Here is an 18700-nt window from a genome sequence, read left to right as displayed (position 1 = left end):
ACTACATCATCTAGGTCCTTCCAGAATTTCGCTTTCACCTCTAGGTCACATCCTACCTGTGGGGCATAGCCACTAATCACATTACACATAACACCCTCAATTTCAAATTTCAGCCTCATCACTCGATCTGATACTCTTTTCACCTCCAAGACATTCTTAGCCAACTCTTCTTTTAAAATAACCCCGACTCCATTTCTCTTCCCATCTACACCATGGTAAAATAATTTAAACCCTGCCCCTAAACCTCTAGCCTTACTGCCTTTCCACCTGGTCTCCTGGACACACAATATATCAACCTTTCTCCTAATCATCATGTCAACCAACTCCCGGGATTTTCCTGTCATAGTCCCAACATTCACCTACAACACCAAAAACAGTCAATATCCGCAGTAAATTAGCATATAATCGCCAGCACTTGCTGAAATTACGAGCATCCAGTGACTTTGAGCTCGTAACTACGACGCTCGCGTCCTTTGGAGAGCAGCTCTCCGCAAGACCCGAAGTAGTGGACTCGCATAGCAGCCCAAGCCAACACAGGAGCAAGCGCGGGAGGTTTGGCTGCATGCAGAAGCACAGTTGTCACGGTGGACTAACAGCTAAGGTAAACGCTAACCCCTGCAGAACACCGCTCCTAGACATTTTCCTTTGCAACGTTCGCTCACTGGATAATAAATTGGTTCACCTACAAATGGAATTCACATCAAAACACACAATGGCCGTCATTCATTTGACGGGGCCAGCGCGCGTCCGTATCTACAAATGACGCGCTTCTGCCGACTTGCTCAGGAGCAATACCGCCCAGTCCCCGGCACTCTTCGCTCAGCCACAAATTCAAATGTTTCAAAATAAACATTAACAATCACCCGTTCTTATACTGTTTAAAAACAAATTGTGTATTATTCAAGTTTTGAGCAGAAACAAATGAGAGAAGTTCATTCACCTAAGTATGTGACGAGAGACAGCCGGCAAACTAATAAAGAAATCGCCATACACGTGGGGTTCGTTCTTGCTTTTATGGAGGTCTCTGGTGTTGATACAAATATCAGATAGATCTAGTAAAATATGTAAACGGTTACAGCACAATTCAACGTGGTATAAGCCGTTTTCAGAATTCACTTTTATTGTGACGAGATGATGACTAGCTTGACTTCTACCGAGAGAATACGTCAAAGATCGCCTATGAGTGGGAAGAGGCTCTTAAGGCTTCTTCATACTCGCGCGGACGGCGCTGATGTCACTGCGGCTATCCAGTTTTGAAAATGTACTGCAGTTCACCTCCAAGTCGGGGGTGTTGCTACGGCTGGTATTAGCTAGGACACTACAGGGGGGCATTTCCTCTGCATTTTTTTGGCCATTTCTGGTAGCCGTTTTTACTTTCCTTTCAGTAACAACGAACAAAGCAACAACAATGGCAACCGTGGAAGTGTCTGCTAGAACAAATTGACCTAGATGACCAGATGATACGTGTAATTATGCTGCAAAAGCGATCGAGAAGGCAGCGGCGTAGATGGTATGTAGAACCAAGCGGCACGCTGAGTACGTCATCACAGCATGTGACTAAAACGGACCAATTACGAGAGATGATCTCCGCGGCGTTCGACGCGCAGCAACTATTTTTGCCGTGTGCGCGGCAAGCTACGCAGAGGGGCCGCGCGGGGCAATTCGTCGGTCACGTGACGCAATGCAGGCGTCTGCGGCCGCACGACCGCGGGAGTACAAAGAGGCCTTTACATTGGCATACCAAACGATCCTGAAAGAGAAGATGTTTCACACTGACAATTTTTTTTTTAACAGGGCTGCACAGTGGACAACTGGTTAGGACATCTGCCTAACGTTTCTGAGGACCGGGGTTCAAATCCCGGCCCCGCCTGTGTGGAGTTTGCATGTTCTCCCCGTGCCTGTGTGGGTTTTCTCCGGGCACTCCTGTTTCCTCCCACATCCCAAAAACATGCATGGTAGGTTGATTGGAAACTCTAAATTGCCCTTAGGTGTGAATGTGTGCGCGAACGGTTGTTTATTTATATGTGCCCTGCGATTGCCTGGCGACCAGTTCAGGGTGTACCCCGCCTCTCGCCCGAAGATAGCTAGGATAGGCTCCAGCACGCCCGCGACCCTTGTGAGGATAAAGCAGAACAGAAAATGGATGGATGTACGTTTTAACAGTTTGCACTACAAAAGCAACATTTTTATTGGCAAACACAACCTTATGAAATGTGATTTCTTGGATGGATTCCACAATAACAAATTACATTTATACATTGTATCTAATCTCAATCATATTGTAGTTGTGTATAGTGACAATAAAAAGGCATTCTTTTATTCTTATATTACATTACATGTTGAAGACGTGATATATAATAAATGATATGTTCGTATAATACTATTTTAATTATATTTTATATGAATAAATGGCATTTTGTTATAAATCCAGTTTGATACAAACACATTTATATACAATATACATAGGTAGGGCATCCTTGCTCCAGCTTTCCATCAGTTGGGGGGCCTTGGCCTGGAAATTGTTCAAGACTCCTGATATAAACCATGAAAAAAACGATAGTCTTGGTGAAAAAAATAGTTCTCATGCATCCCTATTGGTGGGTGTCCTGTCAGCTGGGCCACGCCTGGGTGAGAGGTATTTTTCTCAACAGCTGTAGATTCGCCTTGGCCTGACAAACCTGAGGAGGTTAGTTGCAGCGGGGCTGAAGTTACTCAGACGATCTGGTAACTGGTACCGGGCAGGCTTTGATGAGATTTAGGAATGGCTAGGGCATGATGAGGTGAAATACTGTATTCCCTCTCAGGAATGTTTCGGTTTTAGAAAACAAGACGCTGCACTCCGTGTTAGCCTGCTGGCTGTTAGCTAAGCCAATAGCTTGTCGTTCTGTTGGCAGTTGGAAAGAATGGGTAAAATCTCCTGGCCCTCTCAATTCTCTCTGTAACTTTGCCAGATCGCTTTCCTCAATAAAAACTTTTTCCATATTTCGTCCTGGATGCATACCGTAGAGACGCCAACCCCGTATTGGAAGCCTATTAGCTCATCGCATGTGTAGGCAAACATCATGCATACCGTAGCCAGCATCGTGAACAAACAGCAAAATAATCAATTATCTCCTATAAAAACCTCTGTCAAAATGCTGCAATAGTGCAAATGGTTTAGTATGATGCAAAAAGAAAACTAAATGGCAAATAAGGGTGAAAAGTATAAATAAAGGAGAAAAATTCAACTGAGTTAATGTAAATGGCTGCTAATGTAAATGTCAATAAATAACATACACACGTGGACAAAATTATTGGTACCCCTTTGTTAATGAAAGAAAAACCCACAGTGGTTACAGAAAATACTTGAATCTGACAAAAGTAATAATGAATAAAAAATTAATGAAAATTAACCACTGAAAATCAGACATTGCTTTTGAACTGTGGTTCAGCAGAATTATTTTTACAAAAATCAACGCATGAAACAAGCTTGGACAAAAATGATGGTACCCCATAGAAAAGATTGAAAATATTTTGAGCATAGGGACATGTGTCCTCTAATTAGTATCACAGGTGTCTTCCAACTTATAATCAGTCAGTCTGCCTATTTAAAGGGTGACACATAATCACTGTGCAGTTTGGTGACATGGTGTGTACCATACTCAACAATGACCTGAGGAAGCGGAGAGTTTAGATTAGAAAGAAAATTAGAGAACCATGTTAAAGGTAAAGGCTATAAGACCATCCCGAAGCAGCTCAAGGTTCCTGTGACTAAAGTTGCTGTTGTTTTTTACTTTTTATCCCTCTTCTTCTCCTTACGGCTTGAAAACATACAATAAAAATTGCCTTTACTATCACAATTTGTGAATGTTTGCTGTTATTCTGAGACACTGCTGGGGAAAGTCAGGGAATGTCTGTCACATTATTTGATACAATGACCCCCAATGTGCAGAATTTCGTATTTATTTTGGAAACATTTTCCTCTAGAAATACTTGGATGTTTACGGGATTTTGTGTATAGGAAGGCCAAACTGTTACTGAATATTGTGAAGAGAAATGCCACACTTTTACATGAGGAGGAGGAGTTTTGGAAATACTAAAAGATTAAGCTCAAGGGTGTCTTCTCTTTCCTGTTCCTGTCAGTTTTGTTCTATCCGTCCCCCAGGGATACAGACTTGCTGCACTTTTGTAACCTCTTTGCTTTTTATTAATAAACTAATTGTGATCAGACTATCCACTGCTCCAAGTAGGTTTTCTTTCTTCTTCTGAAATTCTGTAGGGTGTCAAGAATTCCTCTCAGAGAAGGCTCTGCAGGTTTAAGGTTATCACCAATTTCAGACATTAAAGTTGACCGTGAATCTGCTTTCTCGGACATCCTCCTGCCTGGTTTGAGGCTGATTGCGACCCGACAGCGAGGGGCCCCTGACGGCATTTGACGACCCCCAAAATGCTCCTGCAAATCTGTAAGGACCTTCCTAAATTGAGGTAAAGAGGAGTCGGTGCTGGTAAGAAATTCCTTTTTTAGTCAACATTACAGTGGACCCCCGCATCAGAATCAGAATCATCTTTATTTGCCAAGTACAGTATGTCATCAACGCACATGGAATTTATCTCCGGTAGTTGGTCCACTCTAGTACGACAACAGATAGCCATTTGACAGAAAATAATTTTGAGACATAAAAACAAAAACACAGCACGGAGAGTCACTGGTCAATGAAAGGTTACCGGTAGACTTTACGCCGATCTGATCAGTATCGGCCGATAATTAGCATTTTATGCTGATCAGCTTTCATGTCATAATTCGCCGATCCGATCAATTACGTCATTGATCGGCTCCGCACAAGACATTTAACTCCACGTCTTTGTCGCGTATGAATCCAAAAGCTAATTTCTTTTTAGCCTCGTCACGTGTCTTGTGGCGCAGTACTGTAACTATGTGATGCCCAATAAAGTTTTTTCAATCTTGTTGGTGAAAAAACACGTCATCGGTGTGGGACTTGCGGTGTCTCAGACAAACCACACGTAAGTTATTTGCAGTCTGTGCACAACTGAAGTACGTTGTGGGGAACGTCATCTAAATGCTTCAACACAACAAATTTGATCGGGCACCTGAAGAATGTACACAAGGAGGAGCATGCCGCGTTCAAGCAACGCAGCGTGGTGGAAATAAAAAAGGAAAAGCCAAACCGACGCAAAATCTGGAGAACCCCCGTCCATATAGCCCGGGACAGTGAGAAAGTTAGAGTAAGCGTGTCAATAACAGTATTTATTAAAGTAATTTAATTGCAACAAAGTAATTTAATTACAGTAAGTTAGCACCCATTATTTCTGTCATGTTGTAATGTTGACCTGACCTAAACATATGTCAGTGGCCAATCCTTGAATGCCTCCTTGAGGTCATTGATGTTTTAACTTTTGTCTAAAATGCTAGAGAATAATTTTGAGCTGGGATGGGCTCCAGCACGCTCGCGACCCGAGTGAGGATAAGCAGTACAGAAAATGGATGGATGGATGGAAGGATGGATACAGTACTCAGTATACAGTACACAAGTATATACAATAAATGAACAAGTCATGTAAATGGTACACATTGCTCCATGACGTCATTGATCGGCTCCGGACAAGACATTTAACTCCGCGTCGCATATGAATCCAAAAGCTAGTTTATTTTTAGCCTTGTCACGTGTCTTGTGGCGTAGTACTGTAACTATCCGATGGCCAATAAAGTGTTTTTCAATCTTGTCCGTTAAAAACACAGTGTTAAAAACATCGGTGTGGGACAATTTTGCAGTGTCTCAGACAAACAACACGTAAGTTATTTGCAGTCTGTGCACAACTGAAGTATGTTGTGGGGAACGTCATCTAAATGCTTCAACACAAATTTGATCAGGCACCTGAAGAATATACACGAGGAGGAGGATGCCGGGTTCAAGCAATGCAGTGTGAAAAAAAAACAAAAAAAAACAAAAACTTAAGCATTCTCTGAACAACACCTGTCCAAACAGTGAGAAAGTTAGAGTAATCATGTCATTAACAGTATTTATTAATTTAATTGCAACAAAGTAATTTAATTACAGTAAGTTAGCACCCATTATTTCTGTCATGTTGTAATGTTGATTTGAACTAAAGTTATGTCAGTGGCAAATCCTTGAATACCCCCCAGAGGTCATTGATGTTTTAGCTTTTATCTAAAATGCTAGAGAATACATTTGAAGATACAGTACTCAGTATACAGTACACAAGTATATACAATAAATGAACAAGTGATGTAAATAGACACATTGCTCAATCTTGTGGTCGGATCGGTGATTGTTTTTTAAAACTTGCTGATCGGCCCCAAAAATCCAGATTGTGTAAAGCCTAGTTACCGGTAATGTGGTAATGCCGATACAATTTAGATACTCGCAGTTTGGCACCGGCGGATTCACTTATTTGTGGATTTAAAAAAATAAAAATAAATAAATAACTACTTTTTTTTTCATTTTGGGGGGAACCAACCCCGGAAAGGCTTATTGGCGGTATATTCCCGCTTATTCAAAAATGTTTTGGTTTTAAACTGCTTTTTTTTCCCCCAATGCAGTTATAATGGGCTACAATTATCTGTGGCTTTTCGCCATTCACTGTCAGGCTTGATCCCTGTATTAGTGTTTTTATAGCATAATTAACAATGTTGAAACTGCCATGTGGTCCACAATGAAAACATGTACGACACTCCTGAGCTTAACAACTTAACTGACTTTTGACTGCCACTAAATCTGAGGAAAATGTCGAAATTATCAAAACTCAAGAAAGAGATAACATGTTGGAAATGTTGAGAAAAACAGTAAGCTCACCCAAGTTTCCTGACCCAATGTGTAACAATCTCTTCTCGATCATCTTCTAGCAGATCAGCGAATGCTGCTTCTAAGTCCTCTAACTGACGTATACGACGATCCACACACTCATCAAGCTCGTCCTGGACATGTGGACACAAACATAATCGTGTTAACAATTTTAACAGTAAGAACATTTAAATGCATTTAATCTTTTAGCAGCGTAATGATTGAGCTTTGGGTATCAGCCACAAATGGTATAATAATTCACACGTCCTATTCATTGGAACAATTCTAGCTTGCTTCTATAAAATGTGGGGATCAAAATGAGAAAAGAGGATATGGGCTTCGGGCGGCAAGGTGGATGACTGGTTATCACAGTTCTGAGGACCTGGGTTCGAATCCGGCCTTGCCTGTGTGTAGTTTGCCTGTTCTCCCCGTGTCTGCGTGGGTTTTCTCAGGGTACTCCGGTTTCCTTCCTTTCATTCCTCACAACGATGTGCATTCTATTCCCTTGCCCTCTCCTACCTCAACAGAGGTGGCACAGGCATTCATTATGTCCTGATGTTGGAAACTTGGGTAGGATGATATGGAACAGTCCTTAATAAATACCTGGAGTCACTTTCTTTAAAAATGCAGCCCTATGGGGGGCACAAGCCAGTGCAAACTGTAGGCCGGTCCCAAACCCAGATAAATGCAGAGGGTTGCGTCAGGAAGGGCATCCAGCTAAAAACTTTGCCAAACAAATACTGTATGAGTGTTCATCTAAAGAATTCCATACCGGATCGGTCGTGGCCCGTGTTAACAATGTCCGTCCCCAGCGCCGTTAACCTACAGGGCGCCCGTGGAAATTCAGCTACTGTGGGTTGAAGACGGAGGTGGAAACCGGGTTCTTAGACAGAAAGAGAAGAGGCAAGCACAGACCCTAGAATTGAATTTGGGGACTTTGAATGTTGGGACTATATCAGGAAAATCTTGGGAGTTGGTTGACATGATGTTTAGGAGAAAAGTTGATATATTGTGAGTACAGGCGAGCAGGTGGAAAGGCAGTAAGGCTAGAAGTTTAGGGGCAGGGTTTAAATTACTTTACCATGGTGTAGCTGGGAAGAGAAATGGAGGAGTGGTTATTCTAAAGGAAGAGTTAGCGAAGAATGTCTTTGAGTAAAAAGAGTATCAGACCGAGTGATGAGGCTGAAACTTGAAATTCAGGGTGTTATGTACAACCCCAATTCCAATGAAGTTGGGACGTTGTGTTAAACAAATTAAAACAGAATACAATGATTTGCAAATCATGTTCAACCTATATTTAATTGAATACACTACCAAGACAAGATATTTAATGTTAAAACTGTTAAACTTTATTGTTTTTAGCAAATAATCATTAACTTAAAATTTGATGGCTCCAAAACATTCCAAAAAAGCTGGGACAGGTGAAAAAAAAAAAAGAAAGTTGAGAAATGCTCAAAAGAAAAAAAGTTGAGAAATGCTCATCAAACACCTTTTTGGAACATACCACAGGTGAACAGGCTAATTGGGAACAGGTGGGTGCCATGATTGGGTGTAAAAGGAGCTTCCGTGAATTGCTCAGTCATTCACAAGCAAAAATGGGTCGAGGTTCACCTCTTCGTGAACAACTGCGTGAGAAAATAGTCGAACAGTTTAAGAACAATGTTCCTCAACATACAATTGAAGGAATTTAGGGATTTCATCATCTACGGTCTATATCATCATCAAAAGGTTCACAGAAACTGGAGAAATCACTCCATGTAATCGGCAAGGCCGAAAACCAACATTGAATGCCCGTGACCTTCGATCCCTCAGGCAGCACTGCATCAAAAACCAACATCAATGGGTAAATGATCTCACCACATGAGCTCAGGAACACTCCAGAAAACCAATGTCAGTAAAAACAGTTCAGCGCTACATCCATAAATGCAACTTGAAACTCTACTATGCAAAACAAAAGCCATTTATCAAAAACACCCAGAAATGCCGGCGGCTTCTCTGGGCCCGAGCTCATCTAAGATGAACTGATGCAAAGTGGAAAAGTGTTCTGTGGTCCGACGAGTCCACATTTTAAATTGTTTTTGGAAATTGTGGAAGTCGTGTCCGGGCCAACGAGGAAAAGAACCATCCGGACTGTTATGGACGCAAAGTTTACAAGCCAGGATCTGTGATGGTATGGGGCTTTGTTAGTGCCAATGGCATGGGTAACACACACATCTGTGAAGGCACCATTCATGCTGAAAGGTACATACAGGTTTTGGAGAAACATATACTGCCATCGAAGCAATGTCTTTTTCATGGACGCCCCTGCTTATTTCAGAAAGACAATGCCAAACCACATTCTGCACATGTTACAAGAGCATGGCTTCGTAGTAAATAAGTACGGGTACTAGACTGACCTGCCTACAGTGCAGACCTGGAATTGTGGAAGGAGCTCGATGAAGCGGTTCTGAGCATCCCAGACAGAGAGTGAGGTGTGATTGGTGCAGATTGTAAAGGACATGTTGGTGAAGGAAACAGGGGAGATGAAGAAGTAATGGGTAAGTACAGCATCCAGGAAAGAAATTTGGTGGGAAGCAAAAAGGATGGAAATGGCTGTAGTGAACACTTTTTTTTCCCCCCAGAAGAGGCAGGAACATAAACTAACCTACAAGAGTGGAGGTACAAGCACATAGGTGGATTACATCTTGTACAGACAATGTAATGTGAAGGTTACTGACTGTAAGGTAGTGGTAGGGGAGAGTGTGGCTAGTAAGCATAGGATGGTGGTGTGTAAGATGACTATGGTGGTGGGGAGGAAGATTAAGAAGACAAAGGCAGAGCAGAGAACCATGTGCTGGAAGCTGAGAAAGGAAGAGTGTTGTGCAGCTTTTCGGGAAGAGGTGAGACAGGCTCTCGGTGGACAGGAGGACCTTCCAGAAGACTGGACCACTACAGCCAAGGTGATCACAGAGACAGGCAGGAGAGTACTTCGTGTATCTTCAGGCAGGAAAGGGGAGAAGGAGACTTGGTGGTGGAACCTCAAAGTACAGGAAATCATACAAGGAAAGAGGTTAGCTAAGAAGTGGGACAAGGAATACATTGACATGCGACGTAGGGCAAAGGTAGAGGTGGCAAAGACCACACAAGAGCCATGTACGCCAGGTTGGACACTAAAGAAGGAGAAAAGGATCTCTTCAGGCTGGCCAGACAGAGGGATAGAGATGGGAAGGATGTGCAGCAGGTTAGGGTGATTCAGGATACAGATGGAAATGTGTTGATTGGTGCCTGTAGTGTGCTGGATAGTGAAAAAATACTTTGAGGAGTTGATGAAAGATGAAAATGAGAGAGAAGGAAGAGTAGAAGAGGTGTGGTGGACCAGGAAGTGGCAATGATTAGTAAGGGGGAAGTTAGAAAGTCATCAAAGAGGATGATAAATGGAAAGGCAGTTGGTCATAATGACATACCTGTGGCGGTATTGAACCATCTAGGAGAGGGTGCTGTGGAGTTTTAGACCAGCTTGTTCAACAGACTTATAGCGGGTGAGATGCCTGAGGAATGGAGGAAATGTTGCTGGTGCCCATTTTTCAGAACAAGGGTGATATGTGGAGCTGTCGGAACTATAGAGGAATAAAGTTGATGAGCCACACAATGACGTGATGGGAAAGAGTAGTGGAAGCTAGACTCAGGACAGATGCATTTGCAAGCAACAGTATGGTTTCATGCCTAGAAAGAGTACCACACACATTATTTGCCTCGAGGATGTTGATGGAAAAGTACAGAGAAGGTCAGAAGGAGCTACATTGTGTCTTTGTGGATCTAGAGAAAGCCTATGACAGAGGACCCAGAGAGGAACTTTGGTACTGCATGCGGATGTCTGGAGTGGCAGAGAAGTATGTTAGAATAGTACAGGACATGTATGAGGTCAGCAGAACAGGAATCCCCGTGGACCATGATGTCTGCAAATGACATTGTGATCTGCAGTGAAAGCAGTGAGCAGGTGGAGGAACAGTTAGAAAGGTGGAGGCATGCACTGGAAATGAGAGGAATGAAGATTAGTCAAGGTAAGACAGAATATATGTGCATGAATGAGAGGGGTGGAGGGGGAAGAGTGAGGCTACAGGAAGAAGAAATAGCTCGGGTGGAGGACTTCAAATACTTTGGGTCAACAGCCCAGAGCAATGGTGAGGAGTGTGGTAAGTAAGTGAAGAAACGGGTCCAAGCAGGTTGGAACGGGTGGAGGAAGTTACCTCGGGTGTGTTATGTGACAGAAGAGTCTCTGCTAGGATGAACGGCAAGGTTTATTAGACAGAGGTGAGGCCAGCCATGATGTACGGATTAGAGACAGTGGCACTGAAGAGACAACAGGAAGCAGAGCTGGAGGTGGCGGAAATGAAGATGTTGCAGTTCTCTCTAGGAGTGAATAGGTTGGATAGGATTAGAAATGAGCTCATCAGAGGAACATCCAAGGTTAGATGTTTTGGAAACAAAGTTAGAGAGCAGACTTTGATGGTTTGGACACGTCCAGAGGAGAGAGAGTGAGTATATTGGTAGAAGGATGACGAGGATTGAGCTGCCAGGCAAGAGAGCTTGAGGAAGAACAAAGAGAAGGTTGATGGATGTCGTGAGAGAAGACATGGGGGCAGTTGGTGTGAGAGAGGAGGATGTAGAGATAGGCTTACATGGAAAAGGATGACACGCTGTGGCGACCCCTATCGGGACAAGCCGAAAGGAAAGGAAGAGTCACTTTCTTTAAAAACCAAAGACCAAGTCTGAAACCTTGGTGTGCTGATAGATTACAATCTGACTTTCAGATGTCATATCAAATCAATCACTAAAACAGCCATCTAGGAGCTGAAGAACATACAGAGTGAAAGGTTGCATGTTCCAAGCAGACCAGTAGAAGCTCATCCATGCTTTTATCTCAAGTAGACTTGACTATTTTAATGCTCTTCTGGCTGGACTCCCCCAAAAGAGCATTAAACAGCTGTAGCTCATTCAGTACGCTGCAGCTCGGGGTCTGACCAGAACAAAGGGATCAGAGCAAATTACTGAAATTTTAAAGTCTCTACACTGGCTCCCAGTCAGCTATAGAACTGACTTGAAAGTTCTGCTACTGGTCTATAAATTACTAAATACTACTGGTCAATAAATCACTAAATGGTGTAGGTCCTGAATACATGAAAGAAATCCTCATGGAGATCTACAGACTCAGGTCAAAATATTGGAGCAGAGTCCAAAGCCAACATGGTGAGGTAGCATTTAGCTGTTATACTGCACTCAAATGGAATAAGTTGCCAATAGAAGTCAAGTCAGCTCCACGTGTCAATGTTTTTAAGCCCAGTTTGAAAACTATTATTTTTTTCTCATGCTTAAGATTGAGCATTTCCCATTTTTAAATGACCTTTCTTGCACTGTAATATTTTTGTAATTTTAGTCTGTTTCCTTATAAGCTCTCTTTTACTTTGTTTTTTGCTCTTGTTTTTAAAATGCTTTTAGTCAGGTAAAACACACTGGGTTCATACACACACATTGTGTACGAACTGCGCTATATAAATACATTTGCCTTGCCTCGGCAGCTCGTTTCTGCACACCCTCTGACCTCTCATCGGACAGTGAGTGGTTTCATCAGGACATGAGGGCAAGGCTCACTGGCAGCGACTGAGCTGACCGCTTATTATGGGTGATGCTCGGCCTTGTTTCTGCACACAAAGAGAATCTCCTGGCCTTGTTTGCTGAGCTTGTGTACGGCCAGCCTCTACGTGTCCATGGGGAGTTTATTCCAACCACTGGAGCTCCCGGGTCAGCAGTCTCTCAATGAACTGTGTTCTGGGACATCGTGGGCAATTTCGTTCCCATTTAGACATCACAACACTACTTTCCCAAGTCTGACATTCCAAAGGATCTGACATCAGCAAGTACGTTTTCACAATAGGCTTCTAACCCCACTGCTACGATGGGCGCGTTTGTGCGTTGGAGGCTGGGTCTCAGAATTTGTTGTGGTTGTCGGGGGCAACCTGGAGCCTGCTCATGTGGCTATTTGGGTACCAGCTCAGCTGGCCTAACCCCCTGAGCATCAGTCCTCCTAGCTCAGCCTCAGACCCCGACCCCAGTGGTTTTCCCGGACTCTGCCTCCACCCTGGACGTCCCTACGGTGAAGCGGAGCCATTTTGGCGGATCTGGTGACCAATTCAACTCGTCTTGGCTCGTCAACATCATCTCCACAATACTTGTATTAAAGGGCATTTTATATACACACGTCTTACCTCGTTAGCATTAGGAACAGGTCCTCTGAAGCAGTAGAGTTCCTGAAGGATGGCATATTCCTCCTTGACAGAGAGACATAAATCTGAATTATCTTGCATGGTAAATAAAAATGAAAGTTTACACGATTATGATGTACAATAACACAAGTTCTAATAATAATTTACAAGTAAATCCCAGTTCCATTAGGCCAGGGGTGTTAAACTCATTTTTGTCACGGGCCACATCGTAGTTATGACTTCCCTTGGAGGGCCGCTACGACTGTGAACCTGTTGTGGCAAATCTTTTTCTGACATAAATTTTCCAACACAACCCATATAAATGAACTATTACCTCATACACTGTAATTACATAGAGAGTATACGGAACACATTGATGAATAACCAGTTTTGAAATCAGAAGCCTATAAAAACCTGTTTTTCAACTATTACATTTCCTTTCATAGGGGGATTGGTAACAAAAAAATGCTTGCAAATATCTCAATGGTATTACACCAGAACACAACGAGTAATTTTGATTTGCTTTGGCTATTGGCTCTAAACACCAACACAATGGATTTAAAATGAAACAAACAATATGTGCTTTAACTGCAGACTTTAAGATTTAATTTGAGGGTACTTACATGCAAATCAGGTGACTGGTATAAAAATTATCAGTTTGTACAGATGCCTTCCACATATTAAGGGACCAAAGGTAATGGGACATAATCATATATTAAATTCCCGCTTTACTTTTACTTTAATACTTGGTTGCAGATTCTTTGTAGTCAATTACAGCCAGAAGCCTAGAACGCACAGACATCACCAGATGCTGGATTTCATTAGTTCTTCAGTTCTTGGACCCCTCCTGTTCAGCCTGTATATGCTACCCTTGGGTCAAATTCTTCAGAACTTTAATTTTGACGATCATGGCTATGCAGATGACACACAGTTATATCTAGCAGTGTCTCCAGATGACTTTCGTCCAATTGAGGTGTTGTGTTCACTGTCTAAAACATAAATAACTGGATGAGCCAAAATCTTCTTCAATTAAACCACAACAAAACAGAGATAATTGTTTTTGGCAACAAAGAAAAGAGGATTGCTGTTAGTAAATACCTGGAGTCACTCTCTTTAAAAACCAAAGACCAAGTCCGAAACCTTGGTGTACTTTCAACAGTCATATCAAATCAATTACTAAAACGGCCTTGTACCATCTGAAGAACATATCCAGAGTGAAGGCTTGCATGTGCCAAGCAGACCAGGAGAAGCTCATCCATGCTTTTATCTCAAGTAGACTTGACTATTTGAATGCTCTTCTGACTGGACTCCCCCAAAAGAGCATTAAACAGCTGCACCTCATTCAGAATGCTGCAGCTCGTGTTCTGACCAGAACAAAGAAGTCAAGAGTATATTACTCCAATTCTAAAGTCTTTACACTGGCTTCCAGTCAGCTTTAGAATATATTTTAAAGTTCTGCTATTGGTCTATAAATCACAAAATGGTTTAGGTCCTGAATACATGAAAGAAATGCTAATAGAATATAAACCCAGAAGGGCTCTCAGATCGACAGACTCAGGTCAAATAGTTAAGCACAGAGCCTAAAGGAAACATGGTGAAGCAGAATTTAGCTAAACAGGAGTAACATGAATTACAGTTGTCCTACATTGCCCCCACTCCTAAATTTTGTATTAGATTTCAATGTCTTTCAGCATAAACCCAACTAAAATGCTACTGCATCCTGGAAGGCAAGTTTGAATTATTATACAGTGCCATTTTTATTTGTGACAGTTTAGTTTATCTTACAGATCTGACTGATTTAAAATGCAATTTAAAACAAGCCCACAAAATATTTTGGTCTACATATTTAAGTGTAGAAAAATGGTTATCATCAAAACTCTCAGAATACAATCACACCCTACAATACAGTATATTATGATAACGAAACTGTTTCTAACCACACAACCACAAATACAAAATAAAAATTTAAAAAAGCCCAAATTACCTCAGTATATAACTCCTTGAACGGATTCTTACAGGAAAAGAAATCCAAATCAATATCCAGGATGTATGGCTCTGTCTGACTCAGAAAAGTTGATATCCTCTGAACAACATAACTTGTGGATCCTTCTTCATCTTCACCACTGTAATCCCGTTTTACACTGGAGCTCTGTTCATCTTGTCTGGAATCTTTAATAACAGATCTGGCCTCTGCCAGCTGTAGCACATCAGTTGTTCTTGAAAGAGGCTGAGAGCAACTGGGCTCCCCAGCTTGTGAACATTCTCTTCTGGGTTTCTTGGCAAGCCATGTCTCAGAGTCCTCCCCAGTTTTCATTTCTGTAATATTTTATTTTGGGGGGGAAAAAACAAAGAAAAGCATTTTGGCAATCCCTGTACGTATAATACCATTACCTACATCAATTATTCAAAAATAATGCATTCACGTCATGTGAAAGCTTATTCCAAGAATTTGGAAACATTTTGGCGGCCGAAATTTGAGCAAATATTATACATTTGGCACAGAAGTATAAAGTCATTAACCCGCTAAAGAGGCCCAAAAAATTGTCTTGTAAATTTGACACACTACAGAGAAATGTTGAATGATTTATATTAAAAAATTTAAAAAAAACGTATGTAAAATAAGGTCCGCCCCTGGGCTACAGGACTGTGAGACTTTGTCAATCAAATACGTTCGCTCGCTCGCTATTGGCTGAATATTGATAACGTGTGCCACTGGCTTTTATGTTTATGTAATACAGGAAGTCCTCGAGTTACGACGCACTCGACCTACGACGTTTCGACTTTACGACGCCCGTGCCTCCTCCGCCATTTTGTCCCAGCACCATAGTGTTTCTGCTTAGCTAGTGCATAGTGCTTGTCTGTGTTTGTGCGGCGGGAGTATCTTTGCCTTTTTCGCCCTCCTTTTTTCACACTCTCAGCAGTAATGGTAAGTACAGCATCTTATTTTTTTATTTTAATCTATTTTAGTTTCTTTATACGACGTGTTAACCTTTCCTGCTACGGTCACCTGACCGTGGTCGGGAGACGCAGGGGAGATGCCTTCTCCAGGGCCGAGGTTGTCCTCCTCGGGGTTAACTCCCTTCTCTCGTTGCACAGCTGAGCTGGGTGGCGGCAACAATAAAGGCACGAAGTACCGATTTGCTGCCTTAATGGCTTTATTAGCTCCTCTGCACATTCAACGTCAACGGGTCCTCCGCTAATCGCTACTCTTCCCCGGTCACCGTCACTACACTTACCACTATACACACTCGCACCTGCGCGCACTCCTTCCTCCTTCGCAGTCCCGTCTCACTCACACATCGACGCACACGCCCACACACACTGAGCTTGCTGTCACAATCACATGGGACAATACCCGTATCAGAAGTATTTCGCCGTAAATTTCGACTTTAACGGTGAAATCCGACTTATGCGGAAAATTGTCGCCAGTGTAGGAACGGAACTCGTTCGTAAATCGAGGACTTCCTGTAGTTAACTTTTCCCTGCATGTGTAAACAATATCACTGCAGTAGAGCGAGCCATACTGAGCTGTTTAGCTCCTTAGCTCGCGGGCTAGCAAACACAATTACCTTTCCCGAAAGTGTCCCTGTTGTGTCCATCTACGGAGCCAACGCCGTTCCTCGCTGCATCGTAAGCTGCGCGTCGGGTGTTACCACAAGAATGAAAATGTATTGAGTCCGGAAAAAAAGGTTTTGTCCATTTTATTGATTGAATGATAACCCGCACTTCTCTGCCTCTAATTGGCTAGCACCTGTTGGTTGGACTTTGGTGAATTACTCCTTTGATTCGCTCACCAACACACACATAGCAGGGCAGGTCTTGTCTCAAAAAAAAAAAAAAAATGCATTCAGATTTCCAGCAACATGCTGGGATACTTTAAGCCATGCTGTGCGACCATGGACACAGAATGATTATACTTTATGTGCTCTTGGTAATTTTGGCACATCTCAGATGGGGGACGCATATCAAACGAGATCCCTGAGTAACAATAAATTAAAATGTAATGAAATTTAACCATTAAAAATCAGACACTGCTTTTTACTTGTGGTTCAAGAGAATTATTTTAAAAAACAAACTCACGAAACAGGCCGGGACAAAAATGATGGTACCCTGAACTTAATATTTTGTTCCACAACCTTTTGAGACAATCAAATGACGTTTGTAACTTTCAATGAGACTTCTGCACCTCTCCGCAGGTATTTTGGCCCCATTCCTTATGAGCAAGTTGTTTATCTCATCATCATTAAAAAGGTGACCAAAAATATATATAATTATAGGGAGTATATAATTTGGGAGTCAAGTCAGAAGACCATTACAATCGTCAAGTCTACTTGAGATAAAATCATGGATGAGCTTCTCCTGGTCTGCTTGGCAAATGCAAGCCTTCAATCTGGATATGTTCTTCAGATGGTAGAAGGCCGTTTTAGTAATTGATTTGATATGACTGTTGAAAGTCACGTCAGAATCTATCAGTAAACCAAGGTTTCGGACTTGGTCTTTGGTTTTTAAAGAGAGTATCTCCAGGTATTTACTCACAGCAATCCTCTTTTCTTTATTGCCGAAAACAATTATCTCAGTTTTGTTGTGGTTTAATTGACTAAAATGTTGCCTCACCCAGTTATTTATCTGTTTTAGACACAACTTCTCAACTGAACTGTAGTCATCTGGAGACACCGCTAGATATAATTGTGTGTCATCTGCATAGCTATGATATTCAAAATTAAAGTTCTGAAGAATTTGACCCAAGGGTAGCATATACAGGCTGAACAGGCGGGGTCCAAGAACTAACCCTTGAGGGACCCCATAGGTCATTGCCATCTAATGAGATTAAACACTTCCAATGGTTACAAAATAACTCCTTTCCCCCAGGTAGGACCTGAACAATTTCAGGACTGTTCCACTTAGTCCTACCCACGTTTCCAACCTGTTCAGCAGTTTTAAGTGGGCTGAAATATCTACGTTTGGGCAGACAGTCCATCCATCCATCCATCCATTTTCCACCGCATATCTGAGGTCGGGTCGCGGGGGCAGTAGCTTTAGCAGGGATGCCCAGACTTCCCTCTCCCCAGCCACTTCATCCAGTTGTTCCGGGGGGGATCCCGAGGCGTTCCCAGGCCAGCCGAAGGATATAGTCTCTCCAGCGTGTCCTGGGTCGTCCCCGGGGTCTCCTCTTGGTGTTTCGTGCCCGGAACACCTCACCAGGGAGGCGTCCGGGAGGCATCTGAATCAGATGCCCCGGCCATCTCATCTGGCTCCTCTCGATGTGAAGGAGCAGCAGCTCTACTCTGAGATCCTCCCGGATGACCGAGCTTCTCACCCGATCTCTAAGGGAGAGCCCGGACAGCCTGCGGAGGAAACTCATTTCGGCCGCTTGTATCCGGGATCTTGTTCTTTCGGTCACGACCCACAGCTCGTGACCATAGGTGAGGGTAGGAATGTAGATCGACTGGTAAATCGAGAGCTTCGCCTTTCGGCTTAGCTCCTTCTTTACCACAACGGATCGATACAAAGTCCGCATCACTGCAGATGCTGCACCGATCCGCTTGTCGATCTCCCGTTCCTTTCTTCCCTCACCCGTGAACAAGACCCCAAGATACTTGAACTCCACCACTTGGGGCAGGATCTCATCCCCGACCTGGACAGGGCACGCCACCCTTTTCC

General features: G+C 42.7%; 1 protein-coding gene across 7 annotated transcripts in view; it reads right to left on the bottom strand.

The window, feature by feature from the left end:
- Window positions 1–18700, bottom strand: part of c14h5orf22 (chromosome 14 C5orf22 homolog) — an 84131-nt gene that overhangs the window by 26251 nt on the left and 39180 nt on the right. For 5 of the 7 annotated variants that reach the window (XM_061797772.1, XM_061797770.1, XM_061797771.1 and 2 more), the window contains 4 exons: window positions 16609–16674; window positions 15024–15355; window positions 13043–13105; window positions 6813–6934 (listed from right to left, as the gene is read on the bottom strand). In XM_061797772.1, coding sequence (XP_061653756.1) covers window positions 6813–6934; window positions 13043–13105; window positions 15024–15355; window positions 16609–16674 — 583 coding nt within the window. The remainder of the gene's footprint in view (window positions 1–6812; window positions 6935–13042; window positions 13106–15023; window positions 15356–16608; window positions 16675–18700) is intronic. The other 2 variants (XM_061797768.1, XM_061797769.1) reach the window with 1 other exon arrangement.

Source organism: Phyllopteryx taeniolatus, chromosome 14, assembly GCF_024500385.1.
Source record: "Phyllopteryx taeniolatus isolate TA_2022b chromosome 14, UOR_Ptae_1.2, whole genome shotgun sequence".
NCBI lineage: Eukaryota > Metazoa > Chordata > Actinopteri > Syngnathiformes > Syngnathidae > Phyllopteryx > Phyllopteryx taeniolatus.
Note: the sequence above shows the minus strand (reverse complement) of the source record. Positions and strands in the feature narration are given on the sequence as shown.